The 18,497-nt window shown below is 36.5% G+C and overlaps 1 protein-coding gene across 1 annotated transcript in view; it reads left to right on the forward strand.

Annotated features, from left to right (window-relative positions):
• Positions 1-3,820: 3,820 nt before the first annotated feature.
• The window catches only part of LOC117124516 (sodium/glucose cotransporter 4-like), a 30,051-nt gene continuing 15,374 nt past the window's right edge, over positions 3,821-18,497 (forward strand). The window contains exons 1-4 of the mRNA XM_033270755.1: positions 3,821-3,998; positions 12,635-12,811; positions 13,931-13,990; positions 14,635-14,739. Coding sequence (XP_033126646.1) covers positions 3,915-3,998; positions 12,635-12,811; positions 13,931-13,990; positions 14,635-14,739 — 426 coding nt within the window. The 5' untranslated portion in view covers positions 3,821-3,914. The remainder of the gene's footprint in view (positions 3,999-12,634; positions 12,812-13,930; positions 13,991-14,634; positions 14,740-18,497) is intronic.

Below are 18,497 nucleotides of genomic sequence, written 5' to 3' on the forward strand. Positions count from 1 at the left end.
TAATTATTATTATTATTATTATTATTATTATTATTATTATTATTATTATTATTATTATTATTATTATTATTATTATGTTGTAATGATGCTGTCTCTTATACACATCTAGATGTGTATAAGAGACAGGGCTACGGGCCTGCTAACAATAATAATCTAAAATTACATCATCGCTATACGTAGCCCTAACAATAATAATCTAAAATTACAACTTCTTCGCTATACGTAGGCCTAACATTAGTAATCTAAAATATATATATAGGCCCAAATGCAAAAGAAAATTAAAAATAAAAATTCTAAAAATAAAATTGAAAAATAGGAGAAAAGAGAAAAAAAGGACACTAATAAAGAATAGGCCCAGAGGAAAAGAAAAAGACGGGTTTGTTTGGGTACGGACTGACGGACACCCGCTAAAATCGACACGGTGGACCGACAGCGGCCAAAAGTAGTCCGGCGGACCGACTTTGACGGCTAAGATCTGTTCGCTGAACCTTTTTTGGCTCTATCAATTTTAGCGTGACAGTCTGTCAAATACGGTGGCGGCCGCCAATTAATTATCGGACACAGTTCAACATGGTAAAATGGCTGACATGCTTATCCCTAAAGCCTATCGTCGCAAAAGCCTATTTAATGACATTCATTTCCTTGATGTTATATTTTGTGAAATGGGTGCTATATGACTGATATTATAAACTAAAGCTATTATAACAGCTACGAATATTCTTTTAATCGCTATTTAATACTTAACCCTGTGATTGCTAATATTTTTTTAATGGGTGCTATATGACTGCCATTATAAGGTATAGCTAGTAACCAGCTACTAGTATGCTTTTAATCACTATTTAATGCCCTGATTTAAGACAGAAAAAAGTTGTTTGACGAAAAACTGGGGAACGGTGAACGAGATACAGATTTTTGAATATTTAAAACTGGGGGAAAAAGGGACGTGAGCCGCCCATTTTTACACCTTTTTCCCCCAGTTTTTAAATATTTAAAAATCTGTATATCATTCACCGTTGCTCCGTTTTTGATCAAACTACTTTTTTCTGTCTTAGAAAAATCAGTTCTACAACATATCAAAACATTTTTTTTCCTCCGGAGCCTGACTTAAATATGCTTTAATATCTAACGCAGCTATAACAGACAATTTCACAATGACTAAACAGCAAATATAGAACATATAAAACAGTTGATGTGCTACAGCAAAGATATTGATATATTTTATGAAGTGACTATATGACTGCTATGGTGTACGGTAAGAATGGCCCCGGAAAAAATGGCCCCGGAAAAAATGGCCCCGGTAAAAATGGCCCAGGTAAAAATGGCCCCAAATGACAGGTAGGTAAAAATGGCCCCAATAATAAAATTCTGTATTAAAAATTATTTTTTAAAAATCATTATATGCATTTTTTTAACTGAAATAATTTAGTTTTTAAAAAGGAATCTAACATCAAATAAATTGCCATTTACATCTTACTTTTTGCAGGAATTACATATTCAATGATAAAATATTCAAAGATAGAAAAAAGCCATGAATAACACTTTTTATTTTTTTCCCATTTAAATGTTAAAAAAATAGCAACAACATAATCCATAAATCAACATAAATCATGCATTTATTAATACTAAAATAATTTATTTGTGGCCAATTTCGCGGAAGCGGAATCAAAATTTTCCAGAAATTCAATCCGGGTATTGGTAAACCCTACAAACAATGAGTTATGAACATCAAATTATTATTTTTTTTTTTTATAGAAAAAGAGAGTTCTACAATCGTAATTAAAGGGTTTGGTTGGGGTTCGCAGTGTGTTTGGAGGTTTGTGGTGTATTTTCACCAAAAAAAAAATCAAAATTTTAACCAAAAAATAGGTTCTTATGAATATTTAATTTTCTTATTGATATACCAAGTGAGTCAATCAAAATTGAATTGTTTGGTTTTCTACAGTGTGTTTTGGGAGGTTTGTGGGATTTAGAAATACCGGTACCATTTAATTCTACCATAATTACCCTACCCTCACAATTACACGCCATTTTATTTCTTAGCATGATTGCCATATTTACATATGTATATATAGTATCTCAGTTTACATTACCGTATAGTTTTAGGCACTTAAATTTAGTTGGCGGGGAGTAAAAACCAAGTATGCAATTAAATAAGTTGCTTAAATAAATGTAGGCCTATTCCTAATTATTAAGTTTACTTTAAAAACAATATTTGATTAACAAATACTTCTTTGAAGTAACTCTAAGCAGAACATTTATTGCTAAGTTTGTTAGAAAGTAAGCCTCTCCCTTTTCCAATACATGAACTTGTGATTCAAACATACAATTGATCCACATGCTTAACTATTGTTTATTTGCACTGTTTATAACATCTAAATAGTTATTTCATTTGATACTTAACGAAAGTGTATTTTGTGGTTATCTATGAGTTTCATATTTTGGTAGTTGAAGTACTGTATGTATGCCATTCCACTTTGTTAGTGGAATAACGTTTTTAAAACTTATTTCTACTATCAAAAAATGTTATTCAATGGCCATTGTTTCCGTTAATCTCTCAGTACCGGTACATTATTTGCATCTGTTGTGTAAGTGTATTTGTTATTGACTCAATTCATGCATTTTACAGCTAGTATTTAAATATTTGAAGATTAAACGAAAGATATCATTTCTATTACTGAATGTTTTCATTGGGGCCATTTTTACCTACTTATCATTTGGGGCTATTTTTACTGGGGCCATTTTTACCTACATTCGACTGCTATAAGCTATAGCTAATGACCAGCTAGGCCTACTACGATGCTTATAAATGCTACCGTACCGTATTTAATTTTAATTTTATGTGGCGGCCGCCAGATAATTACGTGGCGGCCGCCACTTATTATCTATCTAAACTGGCGGCACTAACGGGCTTCCGTAGTATAAAGCCGGGTTTTGCACTATATTCGCGCGAATCGAAAGCCTCGGTTCATGCGCATGCGCATTCACATTTCTATCGGAGTTTTTGCGAGAGCGAAAAAATGCGCAACCAATCAGAGCTGAGGAAGCCAACCGACGCTTTGATTCGCACGAATAAATTCGCCAAGTGGAAAACAGGCTTAACATACACAACATCTTGCATACTGTGTGCACAAATTGTATCGACTAGGCCGCTTCGACCCTGCACAACACTAAATTGTACTGTAATCTGGTTTTTGATACGGCTTCGGTCCACTTTTTATTAAAATTTCGTCTTTTGGGAACTGATGCTTGCTAACATCGTTCGAATGGTTATGAAACGTGGCATTGTTTGGTAACAAAAGACTCTTCCTATTAAGGTCGTTTACACTATACAGCAGTCGTCGAGTCGGCCAAAATAACAATTACGACTTTTGCGTCACATCGGTTAAAGGTCAACATTAGGTTCGGTAGGCGGAGCTTCGAAGCCGAAACTGGCTCAAAATAAGCTATTAAAAAATCGTTTATTGACAAAACGCAGAAAAAAATAATAAAAAGCAACGAGGTAGTTTTTTTGTTATCATATACTATATTGATTTATAATAGTTTGAAGCAAATTAGTTTTCATTTCATTTCATTATTTATTTGGTCATTTACAATAACAACAACAACAAAACTGAAATTTGGGGAGACCAGGGACAACCAGAGTGAACAAAATCACTGTAGCAAAGCTGGTTTACCCAACCCCAAATTCAGCAACACATTAAAACATCAAACATTACAGCGAATCAAAATATAGAGAGAAACCTTACGAATCACCCCTGTTTACCTCTGTTGCAATGGACTAACCCGTGGGTGTGTTGACTATTAGCATTGATTTATTATAAACATATTTGAGAGGGCACGTTGCGTCTCTGGCGCTAAAAAGATTTTACAAGGACAGGTCGAGGTCGTGTTTTGTACTTGTAGTATCGTACACGATGGTGGAGTACGCAAAGCTAAACGGATGGGATATTGTCATAGTCGTTGTATATTTTTTATTTGTGTTATTAGTCGGAATATGGGTAAGTTTTGCGCTTTGAATAACCGTATGGAAGCCTTTAAAGATGCGGTTTTATTCGCATATCACTTTTACTGGATCAAAAATTATCAAATTAAGGCAAATTTTCTGTCATTAATTTTGATCTATTAATTAATTTAAATAACACTTAATTCAGTCCAGTTTGTACGGCACATTCCTTGTGAAGTACAACTTTATAGTTGGAAGCCTTTATTATTAAAGATCTGGCAGTTGGTATATCACATTTACTGGATCAAAAAATGATTAAATGAAGGCATGGTTAAAACAGCCGCACATTTTTTGTCATGCGTGATGGATGAGTGCCACGAACAAGATTTGGTTATTTCATACAGGGTCTGTGTGCTTATATAAAAGTTGTCTTAAGTTTTCCGTGTGGTAGGTACATCTATAAAAGAGGTCAAGGGTATCCTCTCAAATTTATTAAAAGCGGAAATTGATCATTTTAGGTACAAGAGGAACACGAGGTTAAACATTTTCTGTCTTTTTCTTTCGAGAATTTATATACAGTATGCCTATTGTATTTTTATATTCTCAACCTTCATACCAGGAGTATTAATAATAGGCCTAGGGATATTTCGCACGCGAATGCATACGTTTAGCTGCTATCCGTAATAACCATTCATTCCGTGTTTTTCGGCCTTCCGTTTACTTCTCCCTTGCTTCTCAAAATCAGATTTTGGCATGGCCTAAAGTTTTGGTATGCAAGGTTTTGGAAGTGGCAGACGAATAATGTTGCTTCCCTTGTTGCTCAGAAAAGTTGATTATTTTGTGATAGACTTTATTTTTTAAGACCCAATGCCTGGCTAAAAGCGGATAAGCTAGGCCTGGGCTAAGGCCTAACCGAAATTCTTACGCCACCAGGCACCGACGTTTTAATACACCAATCGGAGACGCTTTATATCATAGTCATACCGTAACTTGCTGTCTTCAAAAGTCACAAAAATGGCACGTACGTATTCAACTTACTTACTACTTGAGCCTTATCACAGGCCCATCAACTACTTTCCACCTCACACGGTTCTGGGCAATTCTTTCCAACTCTGACCATCTGAAGACTGTATCCTGATTCACTTATTTTCAAGATCTCTCCATGTATTCTTTTTCTTTTATTCCATGTAGACGTAGGCCTAAGCTTTTTTTCTAATGATGTTGTTGCTAGGTTTGCGTTGTATGGCCAATCCATCCCCATTTTCTCCTACGGATTTTAATTTCTACTAGCTCTTCACCTGTCCTTTCCCAGAAATTTCGTTCTTTATTTTTTTCAGGCCACCATATTCTAAGAATTCTTCTCAGACACCTATTGATAAAAACCTGTATTTTCTTTGTTGTGCATTTAACCCGTACATGTTAACACGTACATTATTTAAAACTGAAAACTATTCCACATAGGCCTATATATTACTGCTAGTTTAACGAACGCCGTTTGTGTGAACACTTTAATCCGTGGATTAGCTTACGCCTGGCGTAAGCCACGCCAGTCTTACCCCGCGTGTATGAACATAGCCTTAGGCCAACTACTAAAATCTGTATCCAAGCGTATCCAGTCAACTACAGAATTCAAAGGTCACTCTCGACCGATGTCAACACTTCTAAAAGAAATTGATGGCGAGCAACTTAAAGATTATTGTTATTTCATGCATGTTTTTTTTTATTCCTATGCATTGTAGTCATTATTTTTAAATTCCATCGGCACTAGAGCCACGCACGTAAGTAATTACATCAAAAGATACCCATCATTTCGCTAGGTCTATAACCAACTCGCCCGACATTATATTCAATGATAGTACTATGTATTTGCATGCACTATTTTACTTATTTCGACATGCGTATATGGCGCTCTAAATACTTAAATTTCAAAAGAAAAACAGATAGAAACAAGTGAAGGCCAAAACAACAGCTCTATTCAGAAAATGTTTTATAAGCCGACGTTTGGAGAGGTGCCGACACCGCTTCTCGCAAATCAGCAGGAAGTGCGTTCCATGTACGCTGATACGCGGATCTTAATAAATGTAATTGTTTGTTTTAATTTTTAATGATCTAAATAATTATCCATGCTCAATTATATATTGTTTTATTTATATATTTTTATATTCTATTTTAACATGCTAATTCAGTTTTTTTTTTAAAGAAATTGAAGCATTTTAAAAGATTTACTCATGCGTACGCGCACGTCATGACGCACGTGCGCATGGTAATGTCACGAAATGTTCACTCATGATATGAGATATATGTATCATCGTCAAACGCCTGTTGGTGAGGGACTTATTATCATTCATAATATTTACCGTACCATATATAAAAATTCACATTTTTGAATTCAGATGGCAATATGATGATGTCACAATCTCCGATCATCCATAATGATCTATAAGATCATATCTATAACTCACGTGCTTTCAGAATATGTAATAAAAATTGGGGGTCACTAAGCCGAATGGTTAATTTTACCGACCTCAGCCTGCCCAGTAAACTTACCACGGTCTCGGTTAAACTAATCACGCTGGTCAAGAAGTCCAATCCGAACGTGCAACACGGTTAAATCTTCTTCCATGTTGACACCGCTCAACAAAACCGGAAGTTGAAGTCACAAACTAGTGCCCGCAATAATATTTTTTATACACAAGGTTAAATCTTGGTAAAACTATGGTAAAACTAACCGCGTGAATAATCCAAGTGCGAACAATGGTGAAATGTACCCATGACTTTGGTTACCCTGGTTAAATTTACCATTTTTTAAATCCAGTGCGAACAGGGCTTAAGAATGGCCTAAAACGTGCTCTAATTTAGTCAAAAAGTGATTTCAAGCATTTCAAGCAGAAATTTTGGCGCACGCGTAAAATTTCGGTACATTATATTCAACATTAACCTGAAGTTAATGCCCACTTAATACGATTTCGAAATGGCAATTGGTTAGGCTGATATGATCGATAATGTAAAAACGCAAAATTGCGCGTAGTTGACGTCACGCATGACTGAGCGCGTTGGATCACCAAAAAGCGACATACTGTATAGGGAAGGAAGACGTAGGCCTACCCGGTAATAAGGACGGACTCTTATCTCATGATAACGAAGAAATGAACTTTTACGTGTTTTTACATTGTTAATCAAAGACCGCAATAAGCAGACAGAAAATCAAATACAGTAGGCCTACTAGGCCTATTTTTGATATGACATCTAGGCCTATCAGAAATTTTTCGTCTAATTTTTTTGAAGTCCACTTTGTAGTGATTATAATATTGAAACAAATGATCAAACAGTAGATACCAAACACTCTCAACAAGTATTTTATTGTAGGCTATTTACAAAAGGATAGTAATGGATAACAACACAAACATCTTGCGACGGTACTTCTTTTCACATATTATTATCCCCTTCTAATAATGAGTCATGAGCAATAAAAATACATAGTTTTTGTGAACTTATGGGGCTGATACCTTACTCTATAATTGCAGGACTGATAAAGATCATGTAAGATAGATAGGCCTATGTATATCATTAACACACGCACATAATATGTGGCAATACATTATGTTTTAATGTAAATATTTTGCTTTTTTTGGGGAACGTAATTTAGGAATCGCGTGAAGTACAAGGGTCAAACTCATTATTGGAATACAAATAGTAGACACATCGATTATTAGGCCTATGTGCATTAAGCGATAATTAATTATATCGAGAATCTTCAAAAAATGTATTTCCTGACATCTAATCATTTTTAACATACAAATTTAATCCATAACTTATATGACATCACATGATACATTTGTAAATTATTAGCTTTCAATTATATATAAACTTTGTATAGTTACAAACCGCTTCGAACTGCTCCTCGCCTAGGGTTCGGTTGGTAGAACCAACTTTTATCATTTTATGGACATTAAATGGCGGTCCAGTGTACACACCTGACTTACAGTATTCTAAAAAAAAACCCAACATTTCAAAGAGAGCGTTAGGCAAAGATCTTATAAACACAAGCTAGCGTTCTCCGCGATTTACGCGTAACAAATAGAAGCGTCGGTCAAGGTTCAAAAGTTTCCAATTAAATTTTAGCAAGAGAGCGCCATTCATGCCTTATTACAGAATTTGCACGCGTAAATCGCGGAGAACGCTATCTTGTGTTTATAAGATCTTTGGCGTTAGGAGACATCATGCAGGACCTTTGTAGAACAGCAATTAACTGTTCAAAATATATTTTTGTAGGAAGGAAATTTACATATTGGTTCCCACCACCCCGATCTTAGTATATCACTCCTGACCCAACCTCTGGCATAATTATGATGTTTCCTTAAGGTCAATGGACTTTTTCGCTAAGTTCCGCCCCTTGGATATTGTTGCTAAGATCCGACAAGACGACAATGGCCGTATTCGACTGGTCGTTCTTCGTTAAAACACGCCCACAGCGGTATAATCCTACTTAACGAAGACGAACAGTGGAATCGAAAACTGGAAAATACTCGACAAAACACAAATAATGGCTGCATAGTTACCGTGATACAAGCTGCGTAATCAAGGCTGCCTCAGATTGTGGCAGTATGGGTTTTTCGTAAAAAAATGTTTTCATCCAGTTTTTGAATTCTGTTAGCCCACAATTATTATTTTTTGACTTCATTGTTGCTAAACTGAGCAATGGCCATTTTTTGGTCACGTGCATATCTTAACGCTGATAAACGCATTCTGGTTACGTTAATTTTCGACGTCTATTTTACGAACCAGTCGAATGAAAATAATACTCAACGAAAATTCGTACTCAACGAAATGAACCAGTCGAATAAGCCAAGTTTTAAATACCTCCATGGTTAAAAAAATACACAAACACACGCGTTTTGTGGGACAACACGTGTGTTTGTAAAGGCCAACTTAGACAGCGTCGGCGGACGCAGCCCGACGCGATTTGTTGTCGCGTCGGGTCTGTGTAAAGGCCAACTCAGACAGCGATGGTGTGCGTCGGGGGTAGTCGCGTAGTAGAATATTAAACATGTTTAATATTTCTCACGACGGCTTAAGACTGTCCCCGACGATAAATCGGGTCGGGCTGCGTCGGCCGACGCTGTCTGAGTTGCCCTTAAGACGCGCGTGTATTCCTAGTTCTGTTCTGATTAGTCAGAGATTGATTGACACACTGGAAAGGGCTATTGTAATTTAACGGTAGCTGATTTTTATGAAATAAAAAAAACCTTTTTTTTTGTCTCTGTCTAAATGAAATGAGATGATTCCTCCATGAATAAATAAACTGCAAGAAATACAGGCCCGTAGCCAGGGGGGGTTTTTATGGTTCGGGCGAACCCCCCTTTTCTAGCGAACCCCCCTGTTTTCTAGCGAACCCCTGCCACATCTCAGAAAATAATTTCTAATTTTATTATATTACCACCTTTTCATTACATAGATCTTTTTCAAAACATAGGCCAAACTGCTTTTATAACATTATTATAGACCCATTAAACACAAAAACTGCCACCGTGGCCCCAGGCACCTGAACCCCACCAGGGGTGGCGACAGGGGGTGGACTCTAATATCGATTTAATAAGCCTTTGAAACCCCTGAATTGTCAAAATTTTCGGGGGCTTCACCCCCAGGACCACTTTTGGAACCTATTAATTGAAGCTCGACCACGCCCACTTTGCTTTCTTCTGATTAGTCAGAGATTGATTGACACACTGGAAAGGGCTATTGTAATTTAACGGTAGCTGATTTTTATGAAATAAAAAAAACCTTTTTTTTTGTCTCTGTCTAAATGAAATGAGATGATTCCTCCATGAATAAATAAACTGCAAGAAATACGAACTATAAGTATGGCCGTATTCGACTGGTCGTTCTTCGTTAAACCACGCCCACCTGCGCAGCGGTAAAATCCTACTTTAACGAAGACGGCCAGTCGAATAGAAAACTTGTAAATACTCGACAAAACAAAATGGCTGCATAGTTACCGCGATACACGCTGTGTAATCAAGATTGCTTCAGCTTGTGGCGTTATGGGGTTTTTATTTAAAAAAAATATTTTCATCCAGTTTTTGAATTCTGTTGGCCTACGATTATTTTTTGACTTCATGTGGGTAGGCCTAAATACTATAATTTTTATTTTCTGAAATTTAATCTAAATCATATTAACACAAATGTTGTTTCTAAACTCACCAGTCGGTCATGTTTGTTTTGGTCACGTGAGTAACTTAACGAGGATTAATGCACTCTGGTTTACGTTAATTTTCGTTGTCAACGACGAAGCCTATTTACGAACCAGTCGAATAATACTCAACGAAAATTCGTACTCAACTAAATGAACCAATCGAATAAGCCACATAGGTCAATTATATTTAAATTGTATATATACAACAGGTGTACCATAAAAAATGTGTTATGAGTACACATGTTACAATATGCTATGTATTATCTGATAAACCTACTGATTGTATTTTGAATTAGGCCTACAATAAGTGAATACGTTACAGTTTCGAATAATAGACTACTGATATAATGTTTATTATTTAGTCAATGGTTTATCTATGGCAGACTATGATAGGTACTCCTCCATGGGCGTCGATTGGTGTGCCCCCCCCCCCCATTTACAAGTTTTCTAAAGACCCAACTTTTCAAACCGAGTGGAAAGATGAAACCGTTACGAATTTTGTCTGTTCATTTGTGCTCTGTTTACAGGTGGATATTTCCGGATTAAAACCGAGTGAAAAAAACAACCCAATTGTTTGTACTACGTCGTATCTCAGTAACCACTCAATTTTTTAATTAACCAGTTTCCAGAGACTCAATTTATTGTGAAACAAATGTACACGTTAAAATTGGAAGCGTGTAAACCTATGAGGCCGGCATCTTACAAACTCGAAAGTGCACAATTTCTGCTATAAACAATTTATTTATTTTTTATATTATTAATACTCAAACATTTAATACCCAAACATTTATAAGGCGCCAATTCCAATTGAATCAAAAGCGCGAGCGTTATTAAGACCCGTGCTAGTGTTTTAATTTCTGCATATTTAGAATCCTAGTTAGTCAATTGAATTTTATATAGCCCTTATATACAGCCGATGACACGTTGTGTTTGTGAATTAAAATGCTAATGTTTTATGCGGGCTTCCTATCTCCCTAGTCCTGTTACCGTAGATCGTAAATTAGACGGTAGCATTTCCAATCACAATATAGTGTAGTCGCAATACAAAAAGAGGAGAAAAAGAAAAAGCTGTTGATTGATTTTTAAAAAGTACTGTACATGCAAAGAGACTAGATTAGAGTGACTGTTTTAAATTTATTTTATTTGTTTCTTAAGGCTCAAATACGTCACAAGCTAATCAGTAGATAATAAATCATTATTTGTATGAACGTTAAATTATCACAAATATATTATAAACGGGCCTATGATTATGATTACTGATAAATTGAACACTTCTTATGATGAATATTTCAGTGGCAGATTCAAGGGGGCCCAGTCGGCCCCTACATAAATATTCAAAGTAAAACAAAAAGAAAATTATATTATATACCTCAGCCCCAACCATGGTTTGGCTGAGGTGGTCTAGACCCCCACTTGTGAAAGTTATTCCCTGGGCCCCCGCTATTTCAAATCCCTGGATCCACCAATGTAAGTATATTGATAAATGTTAATAGTTAATTTTATTACTTAAAAATCAATTAGATGACTTACAATAGGCTAGAACACCCGAGCTTCCGGGGGGCTTCTCCCCCACCCCAGCTGGTCCCCTAGCCAGGGCTTGCTCCTACAGCCTAAGATCCTCATTTTGCAATTTGCCACCCCCCCCCCTCGCCCCGCCACACTTTCAAACACGCCCTTGGACAGATCTACCAGGTCATAGAGATATACGTAATAGAGCAATAAAAATCAGGGGAGTCAACTTTGGGCCGAGGCTCAATGTTAAAATGAGGTACATTTCTACAAGGGGTCCAGCTTAGATCCTCCACGGAAACAGTCTGTTTACCTAGATGCAAATAATGAATAATAATGATGGTGATGATGATGATGAGTCGATGGTGGAATGACGACGATGACGATAACAATTAGGCCTATGATGACGACGACGATGATGACAGATGATGGTAAAAATGTTGACATAGGCGGTGCTATGGTTTGAGTGATGGAAATACTAATGCAAGTTACTAATGCAAGTTATAGTGAAGTGAGTCTAAGCTGGTGCGGGTGCGGGACAAAAGCCCCGGGAAAAATCAGGGGTTTTATTAGATATAGAAAAAATTGAATGGTTTTTATTTTCGTCGTGAGCCACGAACGTAAAAATCGGTAGGCCTAGTTCTCCTTTACCTGTCGGACAAACATGGAACAACCCCGCCCCAGCCATTGAACTAAAAATATTAATTGACCGATCCAATCGAAGTTATAGTGAGGGCCCTAAGCCATGGGGGCCCGGGTTCACTGAACGCCGGTATTTACGCCACTGCTAGTTTCATTGGAAAGAAAACAAGTAAATTTTTGGAAACTATATTGTTTTCATGTATGTCTCAGAATTAGATGTTCATAACAGTTAAGTTATTTAATGTTTTATTGAGCTATTTATTGCACATTTCCTCATTAAGTAACATTCTAAAAGCAATGATAGCCATTAATCCGTGATATCTGTTACATATATATTTGTTTTCTAGGCATCGTTTCAATCCAGTCGAGCCACCTTAAAAGGCTATTTCCTGGCAGGAAAGAGTATCTTATGGTGGCCAGTTGGAGCCTCGTTGTTTGCTAGTAACATTGGAAGCGGGCATTTCATCGGCTTGGCAGGTACGGGGGCTGCATCTGGCATTGCTGTTGGTTCTTTCGAATTCAATGTAAGATATTCATTCAGCCCTGTTCATACTGTCCAATTTTATTTGACAAAACATTTGACATGCCTAAATATGGTCATGATGACATCACCTCATGATCATTTATAGCCACATCATGACTATAAGGGCATACAACAGTTTTTTGTTTGTTTTTTTTTGTCAAAGAAAGAGTGTGGACAGAGCTTATTAAGAAAAGTGGTCTATTCGTGTTTTATACTAACTACAATTAACCAATTCTTGGCTATGTTCTTACACGGCTGCTAACGGTTAGCAGGATCCGGATCCTGCTAACTTTAGCTGCCGTGCGTCCGAGAAAATCCCGATCCGGATACCAAAAATATGATCATCGAATCACTGGCCAATAAGAAACTATAAATTGTAAACGCGTACGTGTGATTGGTTGATGATAGAAACATGCTCAACTTGCTAACCGATAGTGCTTGCTAACCGTTAGCGGTATCCGAATACTGCTAACGGTTGGCGCTAACCGATCGGGCGTTCTCACGCAGGTGCTAACGGTTAGCGCTAACGGTTAGCTCCCGATCCGGTTACTAGGGCTCTCGTGAGAACCAGGCTATAGTTGTTTTAACTTATCCAACAAGTCGATAATATATAAGACACGTTGTGTTGTGTTACAACGACGTACGTATGTATTAATGCTATATCACGGTTCTATCTTCAATGCCTATTGTTGAGAGGGCATACCAAGAGCTAATTCACTGCATCATAATTCAAACTATAATTAACAGAGGTCATTAAATAATACTACCTGTAGTAGGCCTGGCTGCTGACTTCGGTATAAATTTTAATTAATCTCTGAAACTTTATAGTTTTTTTTTACGCCAGGTTTCATTGAAATGTAAATTAATGACCTTTTTGATAAAAAAACATTTATTGAATAGGTCTACAGTTTTTTTTATTTTAATTTAAAACAGAGACAATCTGATTTTTACATGCCTTTTATGTAAGAATATAAAGGTAGCTGGATGTGTAAACTTCTCTCACTCTCAACCCCTATTCCGTCATAAATCGACCCTTGATTTATGGTTGAACCATGGAGCTGGTTGAACCAAGTGCTATAAAACCAGTTTTAAGTACGGGTATGTTTGTTCTTCGTTGCAGGCAATGTTTATACTGTTGCTACTTGGCTGGATTTTCCTGCCAGTGTATATATCATCAGGGGTAAGTACATTGACATAAGAAATACCATGGTTAATACTACACACACAATGAGTGAGGATTAAGTTTCTTTTTACAACCACTAAACAGTAATCTGGATATATAGGCCTACTTATATATTCTCTATATTTATCGCAAATGGAGAGACGTCTTTTGTAATGGAGTAAACAAACGTAAGTCACAGATCAACAAAAAATATTTGTGTATTAATTTTTTTTAATGGCCAAATAAACCTCATATTTAAATTATTTTCTTGAGTTTGTTTTGGGAGTAGCACGAAAAATGCACTAGTGCAGGAAACTATTAATCAAGCTTTATTTCCATACAAACGCTACACGCTATCGGTGATGCTGATTCATCGGTCGAATTGGGGTGCCTTTCCGATCGCGCAGTTCAACAGTTGCACTGAAAAACTGTAGCGGCAGTGTAGCGATTTTAAGGAAACCAGACTTAAGTTTAGTTTGGAATTTATTAAAAAACAACCAAATGTAATACGACAACTAACCCATCTACAAGGAAGATATCCTTTTGAACAACTACGAAATAACTAGGCATTATGTGTATATTTAGTAAAGATCATCTAGGAAATTCTGTAGAGTGAAAGAAAGTTTGATACTGATAGGCCTATATATTTGGTTAAATTTCAGATTTACACAATGCCTGAGTATTTGAGGAAAAGATTCGGCGGCCAACGAGTGAGGGTGTACCTTGCTTGTTTAGCACTCCTTCTCTCAGTACTAACTAAAGTATCAGTATGTATACCTTGTTGTCATTACGTAAACTAACGTTTTTCTGCACCCAACTTTTGTTTATATTTAGTGGTTTTATAAAGTTGTACGTAATAATAAAATTTAAGTCTACATTAATTCATTCATTCATGGGCCTTTAACAACGTAGCATGTAAACTTGCGTGGGCATGAGCGTATTCGCTCTGATTGGTCAGTAGTCTTAAAAAACCTTAAGTAAACGCCAGCAAAGCTACTACATTGACCAGTCAAAACAGTTAATTTTCAATGTGAACCACTTAAAATTATGTGCATACTCCAACCGCAAACAAGCGTGCGTGCAGCTCAATATTTTTCACAAGAGGGAGAGCAGGCCTAAGATAATTAATAGAAATTCATTCATTCATTTCACTTTGAACTCTATTTATTTATTCTCGAAATTGAAAGAGTTACAGTTTGATATGAATATCTTCGTGGCTAGAAATACGGTACCGTATTTTTACTTCAATTTGCTATAAGGAATGTTCAAGAATGTGAGTGACATCATCTTTCAAGACTAGCATTGCAGATCACCCACGATGAGCGGTGGGCGAACGATTTAGGCCCCGGGTATTCAACCTTTTTAAGTTGGGTGGGTGCTGTCTCTTATACACATCTAGATGTGTATAAGAGACAGCTACTACATTGACCAGTCAAAACAGTTAATTTTCAATGTGAACCACTTAAAATTATGTGCATACTCCAACCGCAAACAAGCGTGCGTGCAGCTCAATATTTTTCACAAGAGGGAGAGCAGGCCTAAGATAATTAATAGAAATTCATTCATTCATTTCACTTTGAACTCTATTTATTTATTCTCGAAATTGAAAGAGTTACAGTTTGATATGAATATCTTCGTGGCTAGAAATACGGTACCGTATTTTTACTTCAATTTGCTATAAGGAATGTTCAAGAATGTGAGTGACATCATCTTTCAAGACTAGCATTGCAGATCACCCACGATGAGCGGTGGGCGAACGATTTAGGCCCCGGGTATTCAACCTTTTTAAGTTGGGTGGGTGGGGGGGGGGGCAGTTCCTATCTGTTTAGACCAGCAGCGGGCCGACATAACTTGTGTACTTCCATTTTTGTCTATATCAACCCCACCCATTTTCTTTTATAGCGGTGGTTTTAAAATAGAAGGACCCAGGGAAAAACTTGGCACCTCTAGATGGTCGGAAATGACAATCTTAGAATATTTGAATATAATTTTCTTTTCTTCTCCATTTCATTTTAGAATTTTGAAAAAAACAAACAAAAAACACTTGCACTCCATGTTCTCGTACCCTGCCACTAGAAATTTTTTATATCAGAAAAATATCCACTCAAGTGGTTAAGGTTGAGGTGAGCAAATTTTTTTAACATAGGTACCTCTAGATTCCACAGGAAATGGCACTTTCAGACTCAAAAAATATAAATGCCCCCAAGCCTGCTGGTGCTGCAAATTTATAGACATCGCATCATGTCAGCACCCCACTTAATACAGTATTGGTAAGTCTACTCCACCCCATGTCAGTACCACACTCTCTGTAAACAATGCTAGAGTAGGGGTGCCTAGGTGGTGTTTCAATAAACAGAAAAACAGAAAAATGTCGGCCAGAAAAATGATTTATTTTTAGCGATGTTGCGCGGGCCGTATCAAAATCTTTGGCGGGCCGGATTTGGCCCGCGGGCCCGGGGTTGAATACCGGGGATGTAGGCCTACTGGGTAATTAGATCAAAAAGTACAATGCTGTATTTAGTACTGTCATCGATAAAATATGGCGTATGGTTCCACTCAGCATAGACAAAATATTTTCTCTATGCACGCAGTAAAGAGTGATGTCATTTATCTATAGCCAATCAAGCAAGGACTGAAACTGAAGCCTCTAGGCATAATCTAAGCATGGAGGATCTAAAGCAAGGCCGGGCCTTGCTTGAATTCTTCGTTTGGCGGCAACCCTGCTGTAGTGACAGTTTGACCTGGGTGGCAGTCAATTCCTCAATAAAGCTATTTTATGCTACCAGCTATAGATATATGCTAGTTTAATATGCTTCATAAAGCTATTTCATGCTACCAGCTATATCGATGCTATTTCAATGCTTTCTAAAGCTATTAAATGCTATGGACCAATATTGTGGCTATGTGAGAAACACTCTTTACAATCCGACCAAAATATAGATCGAGAATGAGTTTCCTCAATCGTAATTATTAGTGTCAAGTTTTTCGACTATACTTTTGAGGCATGCCCATTTAAAACAGTACTACGTTATACAAAGTGCCAGTAACGCCTCAGTTATCAGACTTCTCAAGTGCTACGGATTGTCTGTAGTTGCTGCCATTTTCTACGGAAATTTGGCCGAATTACGGACTTACGGAATTTGAAATGAAGACAATACTACGGAAATATTCCATTTCTACAAAAATTATAATTTCGCCCATCATAATTATAAAAAACACAATTATTCTCAATAGAAAAACCCACAAAGTGAGCACGTACACGAAAAACGATCGATCGTCGACGAAACATGACACGCCAGCAACGCACACAACCATTCCATGACCTTGATTATGCCTCTGGCAAGTTTGTATGCTTACATCTGCATCATTTACTAAAGATTATACATATTGGCTACGGTCACACTAGAGTTTCAAGCCTGACTTGACTCACCGCGGGTGAGATTTTCGTAATGTGATCGAATGGCACTTAGGTGCTTCCGTACTTTACGGCTCTGCTGTTTCGACTTTCATAATTTGGAGGTCAATCCAACTAGTGTGATCGACCCAGAATTTCGAGTCTGGCTTGAAATCTCACCCGCGTTGCGTTGAGTCAAGCCAGGCTTGAGACGCTATTACAGATTCCAAGAATGATAAATAATAATCATATAATAAAAATAATTATTATGATTATATTATAGTAGGCCTATTTGTATTTATAATTTATTTAGCCTGGATAACAGGTTAGTACTATACATACAGGGCATATATATACTGATATATACTAATACAACTACCATAAACTAACACAAAGTTAAATAAATTGAAAGGCAATGATTATTACCATTTTCCACACTATTAATATTTATCTATTTTTATATTATTTTATATATTTTATTTTTTATTTTTTACTCATTGACCATTAATTCCATTGATCTATGTTGAGGAATTTTAGTTGAAAAATAATAATTCATAGCGCGATTTGAAACAACTGGTATCAGGTATTTTTCAGGGTTGGATCTATAATTTTTCAACAGCTAACACATAAAACTGACATGCATTGAAATTTAAAAAAATTAGTATCAAAATGATTGTGAGGGTGGGAGGGGGTTGTTGCTACTGGATCCGCCATTGTTTTTAGTAAGTAAATTTAGATTTGAATATATGTATGCGAAATGAAGAATTCTTATTTTAACATAGGCCTATCTGGTTTAATAAATGAATTTATTAAATATGGAGGTTTATTAGTTTTCCGTTTGTTAAAAAACTAGATTACAGTAAGCTTCTAATGTGATGCATTGTGGTCCAAAGTTGGACGCAGTCTTGTTACACGTTACTACTGAAAATAGTCAGTTGCTACTGAAATTTTGAGTTTTGGTTACTAAAATAGCTTTTACCAACTTGAGAAGTCTGCTTTATGAATTTTCTTATTTACAGTTTACAGTATATTCACTTTTTTATTGCAAGTGTTGTCATGTAAATAGATTATTAGAACAAAGACTGACTAGTATGCCAACTCTGTTATTAAGCGAAGACACTTGCACTTACA

Source organism: Anneissia japonica, unplaced genomic scaffold (genome assembly GCF_011630105.1).
Source record: "Anneissia japonica isolate Jap-2015-1 unplaced genomic scaffold, ASM1163010v1 scaffold287833_len2544123_cov190, whole genome shotgun sequence".
NCBI lineage: Eukaryota > Metazoa > Echinodermata > Crinoidea > Comatulida > Comatulidae > Anneissia > Anneissia japonica.